The sequence below is a fragment of the Camelus bactrianus genome, chromosome 3 (genome assembly GCF_048773025.1).
Source record: "Camelus bactrianus isolate YW-2024 breed Bactrian camel chromosome 3, ASM4877302v1, whole genome shotgun sequence".
NCBI classification, from domain to species: Eukaryota; Metazoa; Chordata; class Mammalia; order Artiodactyla; family Camelidae; genus Camelus; species Camelus bactrianus.
The window spans coordinates 15722976-15750149 of NC_133541.1; the positions used below are offsets into that span (position 1 = coordinate 15722976).

At 34.0% G+C, this 27174-nt stretch overlaps 1 protein-coding gene across 7 annotated transcripts in view; it reads right to left on the reverse strand.

The window, feature by feature from the left end:
* CDH18 (cadherin 18) overlaps nucleotides 1-27174 on the reverse strand; it is an 884058-nt gene that overhangs the window by 181663 nt on the left and 675221 nt on the right. For all 7 annotated transcript variants that reach the window (XM_074356520.1, XM_074356521.1, XM_074356531.1 and 4 more), the window contains one exon: nucleotides 4680-4799. In XM_074356520.1, the coding sequence (XP_074212621.1) occupies nucleotides 4680-4799 (120 nt within the window). The remainder of the gene's footprint in view (nucleotides 1-4679; nucleotides 4800-27174) is intronic.

Below are 27174 nucleotides of genomic sequence, written 5' to 3' on the forward strand. Positions count from 1 at the left end.
TTATTATTTGTATATCTTTGAAAATTAACTGTAGAATTTATCAACAGAAATGTTTTTAGCTACGATATTTTCTAATTAAATATCCATTTTAAAAACTAAATAGGAATGAAGACTGCATGAAAATCGATATATAATTTAAAATATTAATTCACCTATATGAAACTGCATAAATGTCTCAATAGTTCTTATTAGATGTGTGACTAAAAACCACTATGAGTACCATTTACACAGATACACGAACCCCATTATTGACTACTGCTGATTTAATGTTTCATGTTAATTTTGGTGAAAAGACCTGGTATTCATCATTGCTAGCACTAGAAACAATTGTAAATAAACCTTAAACAGGATTTTGTAAGCCCGCATATCCCTATTCCCCTGAAATCAGGTTTTAATCCAGGTTTTCAAGTTTCCTGAATTGATCATCAGGAAGATTCAACACACTTCCACGTAAAATAGGCAAGGAATAACTTAACACATCCGTACCAGCTCAAAGAACAAGAAGTAATCTGTAAATTGTTGACTATGAAACAGGTAGCAAAGAAAACCATCAAATGACTATAAACACCATGGCCATTAAGAGATTTGCATTCTCAGATAAAAACTTCACACCTACCCTTTGTGAATCTTCCATTCCATTTCTAAGACCCTGGAGAGAGACGTGGTAGATTTCTGCTTTTGTCTTTGACCTAAGTCAAGGGAAGAGTCCTTTTACAGCAACCCAATCGTGAAGTTTCTGCTATCACTACCTGACATAAATTCTGTAGTTCCCAAAGAAGCAAAGAAGCCTTGAATATACTGATTTATTTTTAAAGCAGCTGACATTATATTAACTGGAGTAGGGTTGAGATTTGAGTTGTGTTGATAAACAACCATCGGCCCAGATTTCTCTTGACTTTGGTTCTCTGATCACTTTATATGGCTTTCTTATTTGGCTACCTTCCTCAAAATGTCTTGCTTAGGGTTAGTTTTCATGAACATTAAAATTGTTTCCCCACTTAATAACTCTAAAAATGTTTTCTTGCTGAGTTAAAAATCAATAATATTTAAGTAGAATTTATCATCATTAAGCCTACATTATTATAATTTTTACATAAATCTGACCAAAAATATAATACAGCTTTTATATTTCATTATCATATCCTTTATTTTTTCATGGTCTTCTGTATCTTTCAAATAGTATTTAATGTTAAAATATCTCTCTTGAATGGGTATTCTTCTTTTGTTTTTATGCATTAAGCAAGCATCATGGAATAGTTACCTCAACAAAACTTATGCCAAACATAAATTATTCGCAAGATTTTTGGTTCTTCATATTGATTAATGGAGTTCTAGTAGAAAGCAATACATAGCTTATTAAATAAATTGTGTATAGTATGGTAACTCAAGAACTACACGATTCTTTTCTCTGGATCCATCAATTTACACATAGTTAATATAACAGAAAGCAAGACCTCATTGGCAGCTTGTCATTGAAAAATCATCTGTGAGCTGGTCTTGAGATGAGTTAAGGCCGTGGGACCCAAGGCCACGACTATAGAGCATGTTTGTAGTACGCAGTAAATAATTGCTCCACGCATGCATCAATTATAGAAGATTTAGAACAAAGAAAATAGAAGTACGCATGTACTAGAGATACTCTGTAAGCCTAATGAACAAAGAAACTCAGACTGCGCATGTGCTGACAGAAAACAGATAAAAGCAGGACAGGTGCATCATAGGCACTCACCTCCCTGTGGCAATAAAGTGTTGTTAACCCCATGGTGTCTCCCGCTGAAGTCTGTCCGGCGGTATGACAACTCCTCGTACGTTTTTTCATTGGGCCACTCACCTCCTAGAACCCCATGTCAGCCTCCCTCGGCTGACAGTATCAAAACTTAACTTTTAACATAATGGAAACAAGACAATTCAAAGTCTTGACCTTACACATAAGCGCTCATAACTGAGTGAGTTTGGCACAAAACTCCTGTTTCACCATAATTGGTCATTGAAAGTACTAATTGGAAATGGTATAATATAGTTATGCCAAACAAGAGGACAGAGTTAAGGTATTGCTATTAAAATGTACATTTAAAGTAACTACTATCCCAATGCTTCTTATACAACATCCCATGTATAGTGACTGATTCCTTAGTTTTCAGTGTTTGTATGTTTTCACTCCAGTCATTTAAAGCGCAATTTCCAATAAGCTCATTCATTCTGAGGATGTTTAACTGCATTATAATAGGTCTTTTAAACTTAAATTACCAAGAAATTCTTAGCTTTGAAGACAATACTCAGCATTTTGTTTTATAATCTCTCTTAGAACTTTCGACAGAAAATAGTCTGAGAGATGTGCATACTTAAAGAATCTTTATAGTAGGACATAGACTCCCATGATGCTTCAGCCAGTGTGATACTGAAACTAAAACATAACAACATGGAGGCTTACATTTCATTCAATAAATTATTTTGCTTAAAGAAAGGAGCAAAAAATTGCAGGAGCAAAGGTACTTTCTCAGAGCAGTACTTGAATAGCTCTAGGTTTCAGATAACATTTTATTTGTTTGTTTACCGAAGTATTAAATTAACCTACAATAAATATGTACAACCAATGCAATCTTTATTTAAATATTATGTTGTCTATGTATTTGCCTCACTGAAACACAGGGTACAGCAGAGGCCAAGACTTGTCAAATCTTATCCACAGTGGCTTGCTTTATTTGTCCAAAGTAAATATGTACACCTACACACACACACACCTGTATGGACTCACATCAACACATGCAAACATTTAGACAGATACTCAGACATATGCAAACACACAGAATTGGTATTTGTTTTTTAACAAGTCACAGAAGTCTGTAAGGAGTTATAAAATGCATATAAGATGTCTATATCCTAGCATGTTCTATCAAGTAAATACAACATTTATTGATAAATAAACATTTGGTTCTCTGTAAGGACAATTACTTGAGTAAATTCTTATATGTGTGCATGTGTGTGCTTGCATGTGTGTGTAATCCTAAACAAGGTAATGGAAGATGCATATTTTTAAAGTAAGAAATATACATCTTTCATAAATAAAACAAACATGGTTATTGGGAAAATATTTAAAAAATGAGCAGCACTATTATCAAATAATGAGGTAGCTTAAGATTTTCTATCACTACAACGGCAATCATATTACCATATGTAAGTGCATTAAATCAGCAGGGTGTACCCCTTAAATTTACAGTGTTATATGTCAAATATATTTCAATAAAAATATTTTCAACTAATTCTAAAGTCTCCTGCCAGGACAACAACATATACACATATATATGTATATTTTTACTCCAGAAGTTTGATTACTAGGTTAATAATCATTTTATTTCTACATCTTTAGTAATATGTTGGTACTGCAAGAACTTGCATATCTCATACTCAGTTTAGGTTACATTGAGTTATTTATTTTTATTATCTCTCAATTTTATTTTTATTTAACTGAAATATTATAATTTAATCTATAATTATAATGCAAAAATGCACATACATATGTATGTATATTCTTTATTTAAATATCTATTTCTATATACCTTCTTTATTGTTTTGTAAGTTACGGAAATTAAAGGGTTAAGCAGTATGTCTGAGATCTATTCCTGCCCAGTGTACTCAGGGGCTGGAGCACACCAGTGAAGGAAAGAAGGTATCTTCTTGTAAACGTGATAGTGACAACCCTCCTAGCAATCTAATGGTATTAGCTACTGGAGAATGCTTGTCCATAGCATCTTGTCAGTTGGATGTACCTCATTATCTAAGACAATGGTTAATAAGTCTGGAATCTGTAGACCTATTCAGGGTTCCCTGAAAAATGTGTTGAATGTTACATAACTGTATCAGTATAAGGAGATATTTATGACCAGATGCGACTCTTCTGTGTTAGTTACATTGATGTGCCTTTTACCCGAAGATCTCGCATGTTAACTGGATTCAGAATGCATGAAACATGACCAGAAAGGATCTAGGAAGCTGCTGGAACATCCTGGACCTCTCTCTACTTCATCTGAGCCTCCTGATTTTGGATATCCTTGAAAGTATTTGTAAAACTTGAAACATTTCTTACTGAATAGTTGGCTACACTAAAAATGGGTTTATATTTAGCCTTAGCCAAATTGGTATTAACAAATTGTAAGACCATGAGCTTTTTGTGGATTTTAGATTATGCCGCTATACCATAATCCTATACTGCATTATTGAGTATCCTTCATGATCATTTTGGCATCTCATAATATATGATGATTATTCTGATCACAGAAAAATAGAGGAAATAGAGCAGACTTCATATTCTTCTTTAAAAAAAGTTTACATGTCTTTGGATGTATTCTCAGTTAATTTTGTTTTCATTACACAATAATTGAGGGCTGAAGAATTATATAATACTCTGTTTTAAACTGATAGCACTTATTTAAATGTTACAGATATATGCAAAGGTAAGAAGCTTTTTACTGGTATGGTTATAAATAATGGATAATCAAATATTAAGGAGAACAGTTAATGTATCTTTAATTATTCAATCACATTGTTTTTGAAAAAGTGAGGACATTTTAAAATGTGCTACAATAACAATGTCTAATGTAGAAGAGTACACAGAAATAAAAGCATTGCTTTCTTTCATTGTAACATGCATCTGCACACGAATTATCCATAAGTGCACTAACCTGTTTTAGGATCTACGGAGAAGTAGGGCTGTCCCTGGAGGATACTGTAAACCACCCGGGCACTGTTTCCGTAGGTGGGGTCATCTGCATCAGTAGCTGTCACCTGTAGAACAGAGGTACCTGTGCATTCAGGAAAACAAATTTTAGTGTGTGACGGCATTAGGCACATGAGCTATTTGTATACAGAAAAAGGTCGTGCTGAAATATCTCTGGAGAGTGATAATTTCTTATATTTCTTCGATTTATCTGTCGAACATGTTCTTCAATTTCTTTCCCTGACACCAAATGTTCTAAATGAGGGCCCAAAATGGAATACATGATTTCAGATATTTTAATATAGTTCTTATGTGCTGGTACCATTGTGAATGGTCTCTTTTAACTGTCACATATTCAGGGTTGGTTGGATCAATGCTCAAGAATCAAACTGTTATTAACTGATGGGTAAAATCAAAACTATTCTGAGGGTATAAGGTTGGCCTTTGGACAATGCTGGGGTTGGGGGACACCAATACTCCACAGGGTGAAAAATCCGTGGATAATTTATAATCAGCCCTCTGTATCTGCATCCTTAGATTCAACCAACCACAGATGTTTAGTACTGTAACAATTACTATAGAAAAATTCGTATATGAGTGGACTCACTATTCAAACCCATGTTGTTTAAAAGGTCAACTGTTTATTGCCTGCAACATAACTACTCAGAAAACTGAAGGTGGGGTGGTTTGTGATTAGGTAGTAGGGTGGCTGCATTGACATTAAATCATCAATGTCATCAAAACAGCACATTCAAGTCATTTCCTATCATCTATGGAAATTTTTATTTTCTTACAAATTTCTTTTCATTTCTTACATAGACTATCAAATGAGTCTCCCAACTTGTCTCCAAAGTTCAGATCTCACTCCTTTGGCTCTTCTACACAGTACCAATGAAATTATTTTCTACAAGGGTATCAATATACCTATCACAGTGGATTTTTGAAGATTAATAATTTAATCTGTTTAATTATTTATGTAATTTAAAACCTTTAAAATACTATATTTTAAGGTACTAAAATTAGTGGATCTATTATGCTGGTGTCTTTATCTTTACACCTTTTAAACACAATTTGCATAATTAGATACATCTTTATCATATTTCAGGTATTCCTAAATGAGAACTGATTTAAGGATAACATGACAAACATCTATTAAGGACTATACAACTTCACTGTAGAATCAGTAGTTAAGAGCTTTCATTTATTCATGAAATGTACTTGATGGATCATCTAATAATGATACTTGATAGTTTATTCTGGCTAACTAGAAAACTTCTACCTACTAATTTGGGTTATGTTTCAAATAAAAATATTTCCACAATCAAGTGAGCCTGTATGAAATTTTACTTTTATTTTGGTACTGGGCTATGGAAGTACTGACATTTTTTATTTTTAATTTTAGTAATTAATTCAATGACTTAGGTTTGACACACCTGTTAAGGGTCTAATAGCTGCTTAATTATAGCTTTACTTCCGTGTTGAAATTCAGACACAACTGGAAGCAAAGCTTGTCCTGTACCTTCAAAGGATCCTAGAAAACTTAATTGAGTTAGGAAGCCAAGTTTGCAGATCATAAATGTACAGCAGACCCTCTATATATATGGTTCCACATGCACAAATTCAATCAACTACTGATCATGTACTATGTTTGTGATCCACAGTGGTTGAATTTCTGGATGTGGAACCCATGGATATGGAAATAGAAGGCTAGCTAAGGGACTTGACCATCTGCAGATTTTGGTATCCGATACTGAGGGACGACTGTATATAGATTTGTAATAAAATGCCATGATTTTTGCCTCTAAGTAGTATTTTTACAGTGAGACGTTAAGCAAACATATAATTAATAACTATGCAGACTGAGAAGGAAAGAGCTGACTGTGTTATATCCAAAAGGTATTTCTAATTGTGGATAATAAAACACAATAGTGGTATCAAATTCTAGTGAGAAATTAGGCCTCTCATACACTGCTGGGGAAATGTAAGTTTAGCAGATTCTTCAAAAAAACAAACACACATTTACCATATAACCCAGGAAATCGTATTCTTGGGCATTTATGTTAAAGTAATGAAATTATATGTTCATATAAAAACTTATTTACAAATATTCATGGCCACATTATTCTTAGTAGCCCCAAACTGGAAGCAGCCCAGATGACCTTCAATGGGAAAACGGTTAAAAAAAAAAATGGTGCATTATTGCCACGGAATACTACTCAGCAGTAATAATGAGCAGACTATTGATATATGCACCAGCTTGGATGAATCTTCAGGGAATTATACTCAGAGGGGAAAAAAACCATCCCAAAAGATTATACCCTATATGATTCCATTTATTTAACGTTCTAGAAGTGATGAAATTTTACAAGTGGATGACAGACTAGTAGTTGTCAGGGTCTGGGGGGAGAAGAAGTGGAAAGGGGGTGAGTTTGATTATAAAAGGGCAACACAGGGATCCTGGAGATGCTGGAACTGTTTAGTATTTTGATTCTGGATACATGAACATGCCCAGGTGATGCATTACATAAAACTAAACACAAACATGCACACAGGTAAAACTAGGGAAATCTAAAGAAGACTGGTAAGTCATTTAAATAACCTGGTTATGATATTGTTGTAAAGAGCCTACCTTGGGTTTGTGTGTGTACCAGGGTTTTTCTCATTTATCACACTACAATTTCTGGCTTGATAAACTTCCCAGTGCTACTCACATGTAGACTATCTCTTTTATTATTAATATTATGATTATAGAACATTAAGAACTTTTTCTGTGATGTCTTAACACTTGCTTCATACTCACAGTCAACTTTCCAACTTGTTTAGTAGGTAAGATACTTAGCAAAAATGTTGGATTAGGAGGCATTTTCATTTTGTTCCTCATTGAAAAAAATTAAAATCCATAGTAGGTACCCAGATCAGACTCTTAAGTGTAAAAACCCAAACTGTGGTGAAAAAATTATAAAATATACCAGTCAAATCTTTGATCTTATAGGAAAAATGCTGATAGTACTGCCTATAAGAATTACTAGGATTCAGGAAAAACGGTCTAGATAGAAAGTGGTAAAATAATGGCCATCTTTTAAGAAACCACACTTACAAAATCCTCAGGTTTTAAAACTTGCTCTGGCCTTACAACAGTGATTTAGGTCTAAACATTTTTAATGTCTTGATGGTAGCCCCAAAGCAACCATTCCACGGAGAAAGCCAGGGAAGGTAAATAAGGCCAGATCACACGTCATTTATGGTGACAGGATGCATCACCACATGTAAGGAAAGGAGTGCTCTGCCTGGCTTAAGCTGTCATTAAAGTCCAGGCTTGTTAAGTGAAAGCTGAGACACAAGAATGACAAGTGACAAGTGAAATAAAGAACACCAAGAAAAGGAGAAAGGAAAGAAAGAGAGGTAGTATAGTGGTGTTGACTAAGTGATGGTTTAAAGTAGCAAAAGGAAGTGAGCAGAGCAGAAAAGAGTTCCAGGGAGAAAAAGAAAATATACTAACTATCTACCCAGGTCGAAAAGTATGGTCATTATCAATTACACCCAGCCCTATGCAGTTGGTCTCATGGGTACCAGGCAATTCTATTTGTGTGCAAAGCAAAGAACAGCAAATTACCCTCTACCATTGTAGTTTGGTGGCATCTGAAGGCATCAGCCTGCCACTTTGAGTACTCAGATTGCTGGCAAAAGGAAGAAGAGGTATATGAACAGCACAGCTCAACCAAAAGTCAACCTGAATACAGCGGGAGTAGTTAAATAGCAGGGGTGGAAGATCAATCCCTTCACCAACTGTTCAGAGATTCTTTACCAAGGAGAATTGGTAAGGAAGTTTTAGACCAAAAGGAAAATATATAATTATCTTGCTTTCTTATTTATTTGAAGCTTTGATGGGAACATTTTAAGAACCATGGGTACTTTTGGAAGTTCTTTTACATTAGGAAAAAGAAGCTTTTTTTTTTCATTAAAATATATAAATCATAAAAACATAGAACTCTGTAGGGGTTGTGTTATGAGTTGAACTGTTTCCCCTCAACGTTCATATGTTGAACTTCTAAACTCTTGTACTTTGAGAGGTGACCTTATTTGGAAAAAGGGTCATTATAGATGTAATTAATTAAAATGAAGTCATACTGCAGTAGGTTGGGCCCCTACTCTCATATGACAGGTGCCCTTATAAAAACAGGAAATTTGGAGGGACGCAGACAGACAGACACACGCACACATACAGGAGTACATTATGTGAAGATGAAGGCAAAGATCAAGGTGATATTTCCACCAGCCCAGGTAAGTCATAGGTGGTCAGCAAATCGTTAGAATCTAGAGGAGAGGCCTGGAAAAGAGTCTTCCCCAGAGCTTTAAGAGGGAACATGGCCTTGCTGCTACCTTGACCTCAGACATCCAGCTTTAGGAACAGTGATACAATAAATTTTTGTTGTTCAAGCTACCCAGTTGGAGGTACTTCGGTACAGCAGCCCTAGCAAATGAATACATTGTGTTACCATTGCAGTGGGAAGAAGTGACATTTATTCTCAGAATTTATAGTTGTTCTTTAACTGACTTTGGACAAGAGTCTGAAGTTACAAGCCAAGAAAAGAACGATGAATCATATCTTAAGCTGTTTGATGCCAGATAACATCCATACATGAGACAAAATCAAAAGTTAATCTCGCAAGTAGATAAAATTAAACTAGGTCAAAATTAGTGGTATTTGCTTTTCTTTTGACTATTAGGCATCACTAGTGATCTACCTGTTGGTGTTTCTAGGTAAATGAATCAGTCATGTTGGTCATTTTAAGGAAGAATTTTTATTCCTGGTTAAAAGTTTAAATGAAAAAGAATTATCAGTATGGATACATCTACGTCTGAGAAAATTACCCCACACTGGACAATTCAGTTCCTTTCTTCATGTTATAGGCCCTCACTGCATAAATAGTAGAAAAGAGAAAATTATTATCCTCTACAGTGCTAGATTTCCAAGGAAAAATATATAAAGTGATACTTAAAAATCCACTATTCCACTAGAATGTCAAAATAAGAATCTAATCTTCTCTTGAAATTATTATAGATGGATTTGGTCAATAGATACTAAACCAACAGTCCCTCCCTACATAATTGGCTTCCAATCAAAGAAAAGTTTAAAAAGTGCTACATAAGCTTTCTCAATTTTTACAACTGTTTCCATTAAAAGCAATAACCACAAACATATTGCATTTGAGAGTTTCACTGGCTATTCCGTGTACAACATTTTCATGTTAAATAGTTCCTATGGCGTACTTTTAGCTAACCCCATATTAGGGATTAGAGCTTCTCAGCTGATGTTTTAAACAAATCTGAAAAGATTCAAGCGCATAAAAAAGCTTTCAAGATATCTTTTCTGCAGTAAAACTTAAGTCTTGTTTCCCTTGGGGACTGCCCTGTGTCATTCTTTTCACTTGGTTTCTTTTTGTACTGCTGTTTTATAAACAGCACACATTTTGTAAAGTTACATATCAACAAGAAACAGAGTGAACTTTCTCGAAAGTCTCTGAAGACCAATTTGAAATATTTAATAAGGCATTTTAATACCAAGCAAATATTCTCTGAGGTTGCAAATCATTATGCATGACTTGTCAGGGTTCACAGCTGTGTTAAAATCTCAAGTGAATTAACATTGAGCAAAAACTGAGTAAAAATAAGCTGGAGATTTATGAAGGCTGAGAGTATCTGAAGGAATCTCTTAGGGCTTAATTCTCAAATGATTTTTCCAGGGACTGTGAAAAAGCAATAGTCATCAAGATACAACTTAAATTTCATTCTACACTGGAGGACTGTAATTTCACCAACAGAGCAATAACACAGTATTCCAGTCATCACATAATTTGATAAAGCTTTGAGTATTCACCCAAGAGTTACTGGATTAAAACAACAACAACAACAACAAAAACCTTTGCAGGAACACTTATGAAATATCTGGGAAACAAAGAAAAAAATCACTAACATATAATTGTATACATTAAATCACAGCTATTGTGACTTTCTGTATACTTTCAATTAGATCCTTTTTATGGAACTACCTAATGTGAGATTTGACATTATTCAAGTAAATTTTATATCATGTCCCTTAAATGAAAAAAATAATAATTAAGGAGATAATATATGTTTAGTGACAATGATGTAGGGACCCCCCTGCTGTATGTCATTTAATTTAATAAAAAGATAAACCTACTGAGATAATTACATTCAATGACATTTTACATTTTGAGGTTTAAAAAGTTTAAATAGTTGCCAATTTGAAAATGTACATTTCAAGAGTGGCTGACCCTATCTGTTTTCTTTTTTTTTTTAACATTTTTTTATTGATTTATAATCATTTTACAATGTGTCAAATTCCAGTGTTCAGCACAATTTTTCAGTCATTCATGGACATATACACACTCATTGTCACATTTTTTTCTCTGTGAGTTATCATAACATTTTGTGTATATTTCCCTGTGCTATACAGTGTAATCTTGTTTATCTATTCTACAATTTTAAAATCCCAGGCTATTCCTTCCCACCCTCTACCCCCCGGTAACCACAAGTCTGTATTCTCTGTCTGTGAGTCTATTTCTGTCCTGTATTTACGCTTTGTTTTTGTTTGTTTGTTTTTGTTTTTGTTTTTTAGATTCCACATATGAGCGATCTCATATGGTATTTTTCTTTCTCTTTCTGGCTTACTTCACTTAGAATGACATTCTCCAGGAGCATCCATGTTGCTGCAAATGGCATTATGTTGTCGGTTTTTATGGCTGAGTAGTATTCCATTGTATAAATATACCACATCTTCTTTATCCAGTCACCTGTTGATGGACATTTAGGCTGTTTCCATGTTTTGGCTATTGTAAATAGTGCTGCTATGAACATTGGGGTGCAGGTGTCATCCTGAAGTAGATTTCCTTCTGGATACAAGCCCAGGAGTGGGATTCCTGGGTCACATGGTAAGTCTATTCCTAGTCTTTTGAGGAATCTCCACACTGTTTTCCATAGTGGCTGCACCAAACTGCATTCCCACCAGCAGTGTAGGAGGGTTCCCCTTTCTCCACAGCCTCTCCAGCATTTGTCATTTGTGGATTTTTGAATGACGGCCATTCTGACTGGTGTGAGGTGATACCTCATTGTAGTTTTGATATGTTACATTCCTTCCATACACTCAATTGTTCCATCCAGTCGTGATCTGTCAAGTGTCAGCAGTTACAGTATCTTCTGCCTTTGTCTTGTGTGTTTCCTTGGTAGTATGTAACGGCAGTCCAGATGCATCTACTTGGAGAGAGGCAGCATTATAGCTCACACTCCCCACACACATCATAGCCAAAGACCAAATCAGTAAATATATTTTGTGAGATGAAGGTGTGTATGAAATACTTAGGGAGAAGCAATCTCCAGATACCGGCAGCAACGTTGGGCTCTTCTGTACCCTTACAGAATGCTCACAATTCTCTTGATTTCTGTACAGAGTAAATGGCTGCTGTAAAAAGTTACTGGACTATCATATTCGCACCAGTCTTACATATCTTCTAAATAAATTTGCATGTTGCTCTCACATTAGTTTCCTACCCTGTTCTGCTCTGTTTGCTGGAACCTAACACCTGTCATTGACATTGATTAGTGTTTCCCATGTCCATGCACAGAAGCCCAGCTCCTGGGGTCAGGTAACACTACCCTCCCAGCCTCAGGGATGCTAACCTTCTTCAGAGATTGCCTATTTCGTCCACTATTTGGCTTTTCATTTCTCCTACCATTTTTGCAACTCGTCCCACAGACTCATTCTACTGAACTAAATGGCAGTGGGTTTGGTCTTCCTGATTAAACTCCAAAGCATACAGAAGGCATTTATTAACAGGCTTCTTCCCAACTATCCTTCAACACTTTTCTGAATAATGACCATACTTTACCAAATACAAAGATTAGGTTCTGTACTTGATTTTAATATAGTTAGTACTTTCAAATGAGAATCTGTGTGTTCTTTACATTTAATAACTTAAAATTATTTAACATATTGGAATCTGACAAAGCTATCATTTGGAGGGTTGACTATTGCACGTAAAATTTAAAAAAATGAGACTTAAGGGGTGAGATTTTTAATGAGAAGGAAAACTCATATATATATACTCTGTTTATCTATCTATTAATTTATAGATAAATAGCATTAAACACTTCGACACTTTTTAAAGTATTCCCTAGTTTAGCATATCTGATAATTAAGTCTGCATTACTGCTAATTTTATATCAATATTCTTATGAAAAGTTAGAATTTGTATCTACAAGTTGCTTTAATGTTCACTCTTTGGAAAATATTCTATTAAAAAGTAAAACTTATTAACATATTCAGCATTTTTCTGGATAATACACCATTATTTCAACTGAATTTTCATTCAATAATAACAACAAAAATAGAAATAAAGCCTAAACCAATGAAACTACTACCAAATAGAATATTTGACAGAGACAGAAATATTTTGTCCTATTTGATCAGAAAAATTGTCAATAAAATTACAGAAGAATTTAATAAAAGATTATAATATATATGCTATATATTATATATACATACTGATGTAAATATATGTGTATTTATACACACACAGACAACTGACATTCACTCATTGACTTCAATCATTGAGGAAATAACTCCAATTTATTTTTTAACAGTTAGCTGAAAAATTGATTTTTAAATATTACAATAGCACAGTCTATATATTTTAAAGAAACCTAAAATAAAACAGAACAGAACAATATAAATATAAGGTTAAAATCTTCTTTATGTCTCAGACCCATACCTACTCCTGCCAGATCCACTGTTCAAAAGTAACAGCACTTTCTTTGTCTTGATACTTGTTTTTTCACTATAAATTTAAATTTTCTGATTTTACCATAATTGAAAATATTCACTGATATCCTAAAATTAAAGATGAAGAATGCATTGCATCTACATTACCTCCTAATACTTCTCCCCTACCATGAAATTTTAATTACATTATTAATTTTAATTATACTAGCATTGATTTTATTATTATAGATAAAATATTTAAGCCCCTATATCTTGCTACATTGATTTTAGGCAGCAGATATTATGCCCCTAATGATTTCTGAGGAAACATACACAATTCACCATTTTTTCACCTTTGATTTTTGTCAGTTATATATTTGAGGTCATTGTGGTTTACAACATTTTATTATGTCCTTCCTCTAAAAAAAAAAAATAACTTTTATATTTTTCCAATGGTTTGATTTGAGAGACTGAATATACAAAGGACAATGGCAAGACCATGTGTAAAAATAGAACTCTGACTTACCACCTGCAACAATCAGTTCTAGAAACCAATCCATTATCTACAATAACCAGCCCAGGATCCAGGCTACTCTATGTAAGCCAGATTGTAGGAAATCAAATCACTCTCACTAGCAACAATCCAAAAAGTCAAATAATAACAATCAGTCTCAAATGGCCACAACCTGATTAATAACTTCCAGTTTCCCTAATTTTTCTCCACTTTCAACTTAAGATCAATCAGATAAGGCAAATTATGCATCCTTAACCAATCATGTAGCATGAACTGCTTCTACTTAACCCACCTACAGATTCCCCATATCAATGACCTCCAATCATAACATTCTTGAAGCATTTCCTTTTGTCCACTATAAAGCTTTCCCATTCGCCTGCCTGCCTTCAAACCTCTAGCAAAATACAAGTGATAGAGCTTAACTCGCTATAGCAAACTCTGAATAAATGGATTTTGCCTGTTCTCATTTGGTTTGTCATAATTTATTTCCATAAGTTATACAAAACTGAGAAGTAATATGCACTATTTAATTATACAAGAAATTATTCTCCCCAAATCCAATTAATGTGACTTGAATAATTTGAAAAGATAAAAATGCCTTAATTCTAAGCTTTTGTCCACAAAATGAGAATTTTTAAAGTGTCAAGATCAAATGACTTCAGAATTCTTTAACGTGATGGCACATTTTCTACTCATTATTTTCTATATCCAATATATTCTTCTATCTAGAAATAGTATATGGGTTTTTTTTTTTGCTGATGTTAATAATAAATATTTCTAATGCATAAATACACTATATGTCCATACTACACAAAGTGATATACAGAGTCAATGCAATCTCTATCTGAATCCCTAAATACCTATAGAAATATAAAAGATCATGGATAGTAAAAGTGAGCTTGAACAAGAACAAAAAAACTGGAGGCATCACACTTTCTGATTTCAAAATATATTACAAAACAACAGTAATTAAAACAGTGTGGTGTTGGGATAAAAACAGATATACCCCAATGGAACAGAATAAAGATCCCAGAAATAAACCAAGACATTCTAGGTAACCACATGCAGAATGAAACTGGACTGTTATCGCACATTATATACAAGAAGCATCCCCAAATGGCTTAAAGACTTAAGCTTAAGACCTGAAACTGTAAAGCTACTTAGAAGGAAACATAAAGAATGCTTCCTGACATTGGTCTTGGCAATGGTTTTTTTGGATAGGATAACAAAAGCACACATGACAAAAGCAAAAATAGACAGATGGAATTGTATCAAACTAAAAAGCTTCTGCACAGCAAAGAAAACAAGCAACAGAGTGAAAAGGCAACATTTAAAGTGGGAGAAATATTTGCAAGCCATATATTTGAAATGAGTTACTATACAAAATACATAAGGCTCTCATGAAACTCTACAGCAAAAAAAAGAAAAAGGAGAGAGAGAGAGAACACCTAAATAGATATTTCTGAAAAGAAGACATACAAATGGCCAATGAGTAAAAGTGCTCAACATCACTAATCATCAAGACAATGCAAATCAATTGTACAATGAAATATCATGCCACACCTGTCAGAATGGCCATTATCAAACAGATAAAAGATAAGAATTGGCCAGAGAGTGGTGAAAAGGGAACACTTACTCACTGTTGGTGGAAATGTAAATTGGCACAGCCATTATGAAAAACAGCATAAAGGTTTTTCAAAAAATTTGAAAAAGAGCTACTGTATGATCCTGCCACCCCACTTTGGTGAATGTGTATGTATTAAATATATAAAATGAGACAAAAGATATGATTTCATTTTAGAGGAAATAAAATCACTATCTTGAAGAGATATCTGCACTCACAGGTTACTATTCACAGTAGCCAAATAGAGAAACAACTTAATTGTCCACTAACAGATGAATGAGTAAAGAAAATGATATAGATACAGATATATTTCAACTTTAAAATAAGAAGGAAATCCTGCCATTTGCAACAACATGGATGAACTTGAAGAACATTAGACTAAGGAAAATAAGTCAGATACAGAGATAAATACTGCCTTACCTGGCTTATATGTGGAATCTAAAATATTCAAACTCATAAAGCAGAGAGTAGAATGGTGGCTGCCAGGGGCGGGTGTAGGGAAAGGAAATAGGGACATGTTCGTCAAAGGGCAAAAAGTTATAGTTATGCAAGATGAAGAAGTTCTGGAGACTGAACATACAGCATAGTGACTACAGTGAACAACACTGTATTGTATCCTTGACCCTTGCTAAGAGGGCAGATCTTAAGTCTTCTCATCATGTGCACATACACATACAGAAAATGGAAGGAGGGCAAAAAATGGTAACTTCGTGAGGTCATGGATATGTTAATAAACTTAATCATGGTGGTCATTTCACAATGTACACATATATCAAACATCAAGATGTATACCTTAAATACATGGAATTCCTATTTGTCAATTATACCTCTCAATAAAGCAGACAAATTAAATTTTAAATAGAAAAATTTTTAAACGCATTTGATGTTTCCTATTTTAAGTAGGAATGCTACCTCTTAGTAAGTGTGGCTGAATGGGCTGATATATTTGCCAGGCAGGTCAAGGATTCTTGTGCCCCTAAGGGGATGATTGGTTTGCATCAAAAGAAGAACCTTTATGGTAAGAGCTGTTTTATTCTTTTGCTTACTGGTAAGAGCTGTTTTGTTCTTTTTTATTCCTTTGTTATGTGGATTTTTTGCTTTACTGGGAACTGTTTTCTGCTTCATTCTTGTGCCCCAATGCCCCTATGCCCCTATGTGATCCATCCTTAGACAGAAAAAAAAAATCAAATATTTTACAGTATAATAAAAATACATTTTATTTGTATGCAAAGAAAAGGTTAAAAAAATTTCCTTGTTATGAAATCTTTAATTTAACAGTTGCCCAGGTGACTTCCCCAGGTCCTTCCCTGAGTTCTTGTATTTGCAAGGGCTTTTGGAGCCAAATTATTTTCACCTTCAGTGTTTGGGGCTATAAACTTGATCTGTCTCTTTCCTCATTAATTACTTTTTAATGTTTTCAATGCTCTGGAATTTTCAGAATCTCTTATCCACAGTTGGTAACTTAGCTTGTAATTCTGGTTTATTTTTGAAACATGATATCTTTTTGGGATATACTCTGTGACATGTCAAGGGGACATATATCAGAAAGAGCAGGTTAAGTTATGTTGCAATAATAATCCCAAATTTCAGAGGCATTAAACAACAAAAGTCGACTTCTCATTCACACTGCTTACTACAGTTGGGCTAGTGTTATTTTGCTGCAAGTTATCCTGTCCCAGGGACACAACTTCCTGAGCTGCCACCCTCTACAATGTTACTGCAGAACTTTGTTGACAATGACTCTTGTGAACTGAAAATACTATGAAATGTTTTGGGAAAACGGCCTTTATGATACAGTGATATAAAATATTTTGTAATTGTTCTTATTCTTTGGCTCATCCACATACAACATTTCTTCTCATTTTCTCTGTTGACATACCAAAATAATTCTAAATTGAGATCAAATTATTTAAACATATGATCTAGATCATTTAAAATATAGAAACATAAACATATCACAAGCATGCTACTTTGGCTCTGTATAGACAGGTAAGAGTTTGCAAAGTGCTCGATAATGTAAACCAAAGTATAGACAGTAGAGGCTTATTACTCACTAGGCTGATTTTATTATTATTAATGTATCTACATATACAATTATATATAATACTATAAAATATGTATAATTATTATTTTATATATTTTATCTATCTATCTATCTATCTATCTATATATAGTTCTAAAGACTGCAAATTAAACCTGGTGGAAGAGGTTTATGAAATGTTGCTTGGAATCACTCAGTTTTCCATGGCTTTGTCAGTTGCCATCTCAGTAGCTGTTTTAATCACACAGACGCTATCAGAGTGTAAATTTAGTTACAAAACAATTCCAGGCTGCTGCTCTTACATCCCTTTGCTGAAAGGACAATACAAAAATACTCCTAATCAATCAATCTTGTCATTAATTGCATTTATCTTATAGAATATTTTAAATTAGAGAAGTAAAACATGATCTTAGTAAGAAAAATAAATACAACTCCTGTGCCATTAGCCTTAAAAAAAGCAATCTTAACAGAGACATGTCTCTCCATAACTATACCTGCACTCATTCAAAGGTCTATCTGGTTGTTATGGACATACTAAACAGGACTCTATACAATTTTTTCTGCACCTAACAACACGTTATGGACATTTCCAGGCCAACTAGGTAAATATAATTTTAATAGCTACATAACATTCCACATTGTTCACTGATGAATATTTAGATTATTCTAGTTGTGTTACTTTCTATTGTAGCACAAGTTACCACAAACAGTTGGTTAAAAAAAAAATCACATATTCTTATGTTTGTGCTTGGTTCTACCTTGCTATATATACATGCAATGCTGTGATAAACTTTCAGAGAAGTGATCCCCTTCAAAAGGAGCATGAGATTTCCAATATTCTGTGGCACTTCAGTGTGACACAGCAGTGGAAGATTTAAAGAGCTCATTTAGTGAGACTTACATAATGAACTCATCAGTGAGACTGGGGAAACATTCCATTGTGATGGTGCAGGTAAATGGAATCATGGATTGTGTGGTTACTTTGCCAAAAATAGTTCATTGTGCTACTAAAAATTCAATACTAATTTTCTTCCATGAAAAAAGTCAATGGCAGAGTTGCATTAGGATTGATTAGTTGAAATTTAATAGTAGAAATATACTGGAGTCCAGATCAAGACAGCAGAGTATGAAAGTCCTGAGTACCCCTCCTCCCATGGACACACTAAAACTATAACTACATACAGAACAACTCCTCTGAGGACAGCACAAAGACCAGCAGAACAGCTTTTCTACAACTAGGGACATAAAGAAAAGGCCATCATTGAAATGGTTGGAGGGGCAGAGACACAGTCTAGTCAGAACCCACACCCGCAGTGTGGCAATCCACAAGTGGAAGGGGTATCACACAGCAAAAGTCCCTTCCTGAGGTCTGAACCGCATGTTAGGCTCTCCAATCTAGGGGATCTGCACCAAGACCGGTCCCTACAATGTATGGATTTGAAAGCAAGGGGGCTCATGTCTAGGAGAGCCAGAGGGCTGCTGGAAACTGAGACATTACAATGAAGAGCTCACATACAAACTCACTCACTCCAAGTCCTAGTGAAGAGGCAGCAGCTTAAAAAGTGCCCAGGTCATATGAGAAGGAGATTCATTGATTTATTTTAGGACATTTGCCAAAGAAGCAGGAAGTTGATGGAACTTTCTCCAGGGACAGGAGTGCTGGTAGGTACCTTTTATTTTTTTAACACTCTTTTCAGAAAGCTGGCCCAGAGCTAGTGAGCACCATTTTTGTCACTCTCCATTAACCTCGCCAATACCATATGACCTGCACTGGTGTTCCTTGAAGACTGGTACCAGCAGCCCATCCCATCAGCTCCCACACTGCCCTCCCAAATTTGTGGCCTCAGCTTCCACCAGTCTTTCCAAAATAGCTCCCACCTGGGGAGACAGACTGAAGCAATTATAGTGGGGCCTCACAGCCAGCAGAGTCAGGGTTCAGCTCCAGTGCATCAACACTTTCATAGGTGTTGTAATCACACCTTTCAGCTAGACAAGCTGGGACCAGCCTAACCTACCAGCGTGCCTAAAAAAGTCATGGCTGGGCCTGACACATGGCCAGGCAGGGTGCAGTCCCACCCATCCGTGCACCAACAGCAGTTGCAGCCCAACCACAAGAGAAGGGCACCAGCAGCCCACGTGGGATATCCTTAGAGCACCTGTCTCTGGTGACCAAGGGGGATTGTGTCACTGGGCCCCAACGGACACCTTCCAATAAAGCCACTCTTTCAAGACTGGGAGATGGTGATAATATATCTAATACACATAAAAACAAACACAGAGACTTAGACAAAATGAGGAGACAAATATTTTTCAAAAGAAAGAACAGCAGCAACAAAGCTCAGAAAACTAACTAAATAAAGTGGAGATAAGCAATTTATCAGATAAAGAGTCCACAGTAATAGTTATAAAGATGCTGACCAAGCTTGGGAGAAGAATGGCTGAACTTAGTGAGAACTTTAAGGATAAAAAATATTAAACAAAATTCATAATTGAGAAATATAATAACTAAAATGAAAAATACACTAGAAGGAATCAATTGCAGATTAGAAGATGCAAAAGAATGGGTCAGCAACCTGGAAGATGGAATAATAGTGGCAATCACCCAATCAGAAAAAAAGAGAAAAGAAAGAAAAATGAGGCTAGCTTAAGGGACCTCTAAGACAACATCAAGCATACAAAAATTTGCATGTTTGGGGTCCCAGCATATGAAGAGAGAGAGAAAGGGACAAAAAACTCACTTGAAGAAAACTTCTCTAACCTGGTGAAGGAAAAAGACATCCAAATCCAGGAAGCACAGAGTTCCAAATAAATTGAATCCAAGGAGACTCACACCACTCGCACCAAGACACATTATAATTAAAATGTCCAAAGTTAAAAATAAAAAGACTCTTAAAAGCAGAAAAACAACAAGTTATATATAAATAACCCCTCATAAGACTATTAGTTGATTGAGTAGAAACTTTACAGGCCAGAAAGGACTGGCACAATATATTTGAAGTGCTAAAAGGAAAAAGAAAAAAAGAAAAACAAAAAACTTACAACCAAGAATACTTTATCTGGAACAGGGAAACCACAAATCAAAAACATACAATAGAGTCACAAAAGTCAAAAACAAGAGAATTCAAGCATAATACAAAAGAAAATCAGCAAACCAGAAAAGGAAGAACAAAAAGAAAGGAATAAAAATAAATACAAAATCAACTGGAAAACAAGGTTTAAAATGGCAATAAATATATATTTATCAATAATTACTTTAAATGTCACTGGGCTAAATGCTCCAATCAAAAGGCATAGAGTGGCAGATTGGATAATAAAATAAGAGCCTACAATATGCTGCCTACAAGAGACCAACTTTAGGACAAAGGATACACATACACTGAAAGTGAGGGGATGGAAAAAATATTTTATGCAAATAGAAATGACAAGAAAGCAGAGGTAGCAATACTCATTGGACAAAACAGACTTTAAAATAAAGGCCACAAAGAAGATAAAGGACACTACATACTGATAAAAAAGATCCATACAAGAAGAGGATATTACACTTGTTAACATATATGTCCCCAATATAGGAACATCTAAATACATAAAATAAGCACTAATAGACATAAAGGGAGAAACTGATGGGAATGCAATAATAGTAGCAGATTTTAACACCCCATTAACATTAATGGATAGATCTTCCAGATAGAAAATCAATGAGGCAACAGAGATACTAAGAGACACAAGAGAAATAGAATAGTTAGATTTAATTCATATTTTCAGGACATTACATCCAAAAAAAATCAGAATATGCATTTTTTCAAACACACACAGAACATTCTCTAGGACAGATCACATACGAGGACACAAAACAAGCCTCAAGAAATTTAAGAGGATAGAACTTATTTCAAGCATCTTTTCTGACCACAATGGCGTGGAACTAGAACTCAACCACAGGGGAAAAAAAAAAGGAAAAAAGAAAAAAAAAGAAAGAAAGGAAGGAAAGAAGAAAGGAAGAAAGAAAGAAAGGAAGAAAGAAAGAAAGGAAGAAAGAAAGGAAGAAAGGAAGAAAGGAAGAAAGAAAGGAAGAAAGAAAGAAAGAAAGAAAGAAAGAAAGAAAGAAAGAAAGAAAGAAAGAAAGAGCAAACGAACGAACTACATGGAGACAACAACATGTCACTAAAAACCCAATGGGTCAAAGATGAAATCAAAGAGAAAATTTAAAAAACACCTTAAAACAAATGACAATGAGGACACAACCACACAAAATCTATGGGATGCAGCAAAAGCAGTCCTAAAAGGAAATTGCATAGTGATACAGGTGTTCCTCAAAACACAAGAAAAATCTTAAATAAACAACCTAACCTACCATCTAAAATAATTAGAATGATAAGAACAAACAAAACCTAAAGTCAGCAGAAGAATAAATATTAATAATCAGAGAGGAAATAAATAAGATAGAGATCAAAGAAAACAATAGAAAAAAATCAATAAAACTAAGGGCTGTTTTTTAAAAGAGTAAACAAAATCAATAAACCTATGGCCAGGCTCACTAAGATAAAATGAGAGAGAACCCAAAGAAACAAAATAAGAAATGAAAGAGGAGAAATTACACAGGATACCACAGAAATGTCCACAGAAATATGAAAAAAAACCACAAAGGCATACTATGAATAATTATATGAAAACAAATTGGGCAACCTAGAATAACTTAATACAGATCATTCTCAAACTTCTCCAAAAGACTGCAGAGAAGGGAACACTCCCAAACTCATTCTATGAAGCCACCATCACCCAGATAACTAAAACCAGACAAAGACATTAACAAAAAAAGAAATTTACAAGGCAATATTTTTGATAAATATAGATGCAAAAATTATCAACTAAATATTAGCAAACTGAATTCAACAACACATAAAAATGATCAAACACTACGATCAAGCTGGATTCATCTCAGTATCACAAGGATGGTTTAACACATGCAAATCAATCAATGTCATACCACATCAACAAGAGAAAGAACAAAAACCACCTGATCATCTCAATAGATGTAGAAAAGGCATTTCATAAAATTCAACATCGATTTATGATAAAAACTCTTACCAAAGTGGGTATAGAGGGAACATATCTCAACATAATAAAAGCTATGTATGACAAACCCACAGCCAACATAATACTCAATGGTGAAAAGTTGAAAGCTAAAATCTGGAACAAGACAGGATGGCCACTCTCACCACTTATAGTCACATAGTATTGGAAATCCTAGCCATAGCAATCAGACAAAAAAAGAAATAAAAGGGATCCAAATTGCAAGAGAGGAGGTAAAATTGTCACTATATGTAGATGACATGATACTGACTATAGAAAATCCTAAATATGCCACACAAAAACTACTAGAGCTGATAAATGAATTCAGCAAGGTAACAGGATAAAAGATTAGCATACAGAAATCTGTTGCATTTCTTTGCACTGACAATGAAATAACAGAAAACAAAAGTTAAAAAAAAATCCCTTTTAAAATTGTATCAAAAAATACCTAGGAATAAACCTGACTAAGGAGGTGAAAGACTTAGCAGCAGAGAATACAAAACACTGATTAAAAGAATTAAAGATAATATAAAGAAATGTGAAGATAGCCCATGCTCTTGGATTGGAAGAGTTAATATTGTTAAAATGGCCATGCTACCCAAAGCAACCTACAGATTTAACACAATCCTTATCAAATTACCCGGTATATTTTTGACAAAGCTGGAACAAATAATCCTCAAATATATATGGAATCACAAAAGACCCAGAATTGCCAAAGCAATACTAAAGAAAAAAAAAAAAGAAAAAATGAAGCTGGGGGCACAACTCTCCCAGACTTCGAACACTGTTACAGTTACAGTAATCAAAACAGCATGGTATTGACACAAAGATATATGGATCAATGGAACAGAATAGAAAGCACAGAAAAAAAAAAACCCACACCTACAGTCAATTAACCTTTGACCAAGGTGGCAAGAATGCACCTTTAATTCCCTTAATTAATGTTTTATATTCTCTGCTGGTAAGTCTTTCACCCCCTTGGTTTGCTCTGTATTCCCATTTCCTACACTGAGAGGTACATAAATGAAAACCAATTTTTTGGATATACTTTAAAAAACATAATGTGCAGATTTACTTTTTGTAAACTAGATCCAACCTGTGGTGAAATAATTTATCTGTTCTTGTGAAGTCCTTTCTATTTTGAATTGATCCGTTTTATTAGGGGATTCTGAGGCTAGTCTACTCTCATAAGAAGTAAATATAGAAACTAAGGAATCTGAAGTAGCTTAAAATGCAATCTGGTAGGTCACATCAATCGTTAAAAAAAGTGATAAAGTAAATTGACTTTGTGGTCCTTCTTGACTTTACAAAAACAAAGGTAATTATTCATAGGAAAACAAAAGGAATCATTACTTCATAAAGCAATACAAAGTTTTTTTACCAGATATCAGAACAACGATGTTCAAAAAATTAACAGACTATATTTCTACAAACTCTTTCCCGCGACATAAGTGTAGGTTGAAAAGTTTGACGTGCAATCATTCAATAAATACTTACAGAATATTGTTTCAACTGATGTATTTACAGTAATAGAATACAGCAAAAGTAAAGTAGAACTTCTAAACCTTCTCTTCAAAAAACCTGGAAGCTTCTGCTCTCACTCTCTTGAAATGCTGCCCTAATACTGAATGTGACATATTTCTCCCATTTCATAGGTTAATTTTGTTGATCATTTACTTTGCTGTGCAGAAATTTTAAAGTTCAATGTAGCCCCACTTGTTTATTATTGCTTTTGATGTCAAATTTTAAAAAATCATTGCCGAGATTGATGTCAAGGAGTTTACCCCTTATGTTTTCTTCTAGGAATTTTATGGTTGCAAGTCTTAGGTTCAAGTATTTAATCCGTCTTGAGTTGATTTTTACATACAGAGCAAGTCAGGGGTCCAAATTCATTCTTTTGCATGAGATGTCCAGTTTTCCCAACCCCATTTATTGAAGAGACTATACTTTCCCCATTATATATTCTCAGTTATTTTATCAATAACTAAATAACCATATACACGTGGGTACTTCCAGGCTCTTTATTCTGTTCCACTGATCCATATGTTCATTTTTATGCCATGTACTGTTTTGATCAGTACAGCTTTATAATACAGTTTGAAATCAGGAAATATGAATCCTCTACCATTACGTTTTCTTATGATTGCTTTGGGTATTTGGAGTCTTTTGAGGATCTATACAAATTTTAGGATTGTTTGTTCTGTGTCTGTGAAAAATGCCATTAGAATTTTAATAGGGATTGTATTTAATTTGCCAATTGCTTTAGGTAGTATGGATATTTTAACAATATTAATCTTTTCAATCCATGAACACAGAATATCTTTCCATTTATTTGGTCTTCTTCATTTTATTTCCTCAATATCTTACTGTTTTCAGCATACAGATTTTTCACCTACTTGGTTAAATTTATTCCTAAGTATTTTATTCTTTTTGATTTTATTGGAAATAGGATCATTTTCTTAATTTCTCTTTCTGATGGTTCATTGTAAAATGAATGATATCTTGAGCCAGCAAATTGTGGCTTGGTTTGTTATAATACAAAAGCTAACTGACACAGAAGAAAAAGTATGAGAAGAAAACTAAGAATAAAAAAAAACTTACGAATCTTAGAAACATCTGTCCAATTTATGATTTATCAGTTGTCCTATGTGATTCTTCATACACACTCTAACTTAACTTTGTAGCACTGTAGTGTCTGCCTCACTTTACTGACATTATCTCATTCTGAAGCTATGCCCCAGGGAAATAATTTTAAAATGGCTACTAGAATCCTGGAAGATAGCCAGGTGAAGCTCCCAAGGTGTTTGAGCAGAACTAAATCAGTTCCCCAACAAGAAGCACAATAAAATCAGCACAGCTGGTGTCTCTTCTGGTTGCTTTGCAACAAAGAACACAGCTGCAAATGGAAACAGGTCTGGGGTTTAGAGATTGGACGAGAACAAAGAAAACATGAAAAAAAATTAGGGATGTTGTAATACATCTCCCAAGGCAAGGAACCTTGCAGAATTTAAGAGTCATATGGTAAAATTCATCTTCTCCTTATATGCCAAATTAAGTTTTAGTACTCCATTGGAATTAAAGTTCATAAGTTATATATTCATAATTTTCATATAATACTTTGTTCTCTCTCCAATAAATCAAAAACCCATATTCCTATAATCCAAGTTTTAAAATGCTTTTAAATAATGTTAATTATAGGTATATTTTATTAACATACAGAAGAGAATAGGTCAAGATTTATATACTTCCTTATAAATACGTTTCTGTGAAAAACATAGAAGATGTAAAATTTATTTTCAAGCAAATTGGATTGCGATCTGGAATGGTTTTCTTTGAAACAATTTCTATATCTAAAGCAATTTTTTGAAAATTTAAAGGTGTTGCAAGACATCCAAATTTAAATTGGTACTACAATCTCCTGATTCCACGTAAAAGCAAGACTAGAACTGCAGAAATTTGGGTTACTTACATACAAATAGAAGAGACAAAATTACTTTTTTTTTTTTTTTACTGTTTTTAAAAAGAGATCTACCAAAACACACAATTTAAAAAAATTTACTACCTTTTTTATGGTAAAATAATATATGTCATGGCAATCCTGCTAAATGTCTTAAAACACTTAAGAGTGCCCTTTCCGTCTGAGAATGGCAATGCTATTTACAAGTAAGATTATATTCATTCTATCTTTATTTCCAAAAAGCCCCATGGGCTCCTGAACACTGACTTCAAAAACTGGAATAATTTCATCACAGGGTTATTTTCCTCTTTGTGCAATGATAATAATATTAACCTTTCATATTCTTAGGACTCAGTTTTGAAAAACTTAGACATTTAATTAAAAAAAAATAGAAAACCAAATGTATAAATTACTTCTATAGAATAATTGACAGGAGGTGGTAAAGTCATTAAGGCTGGAATGGTAATAAACCACATATCACAGAAAATAAAAAATGTTAAATGTGTACAAGTCTCTTCATAGTCCTATCAGGTTACATTTGCCCTCTATAATATAATATCATTCTGTCCACATATATTCACTTTGTTAAATGCAGTCACATTTTTAGATAAGTTTAAAAAAGCAATATGACAGCTTACTAGACACCCATCATAATTCAAATGGTCCTTTTCTAAATCAATGCTATAAAAACAGACAGATTTTTTTTTTAAATTAGAACTATGACTCTCAAGTAGCCATGCTGTTACTTTTCTTTCTGTGAGCACGAATAACCTAACTTTAGTCAATGGTTTTCCTCTCTGATTTTATAGCGTTATGTATTTAAATATGGCAACTAATATCTAAACATGAAAATTGCCTCCCTGTGCAGATTGAATTGGTTTTGGTCATAAAATATATGGCATGAGCATTTTAACACTATGTGATCCTCTTTGGTAGTGACTCTAAATTTAACAAATATAATTTCTTCCATTCATGTTT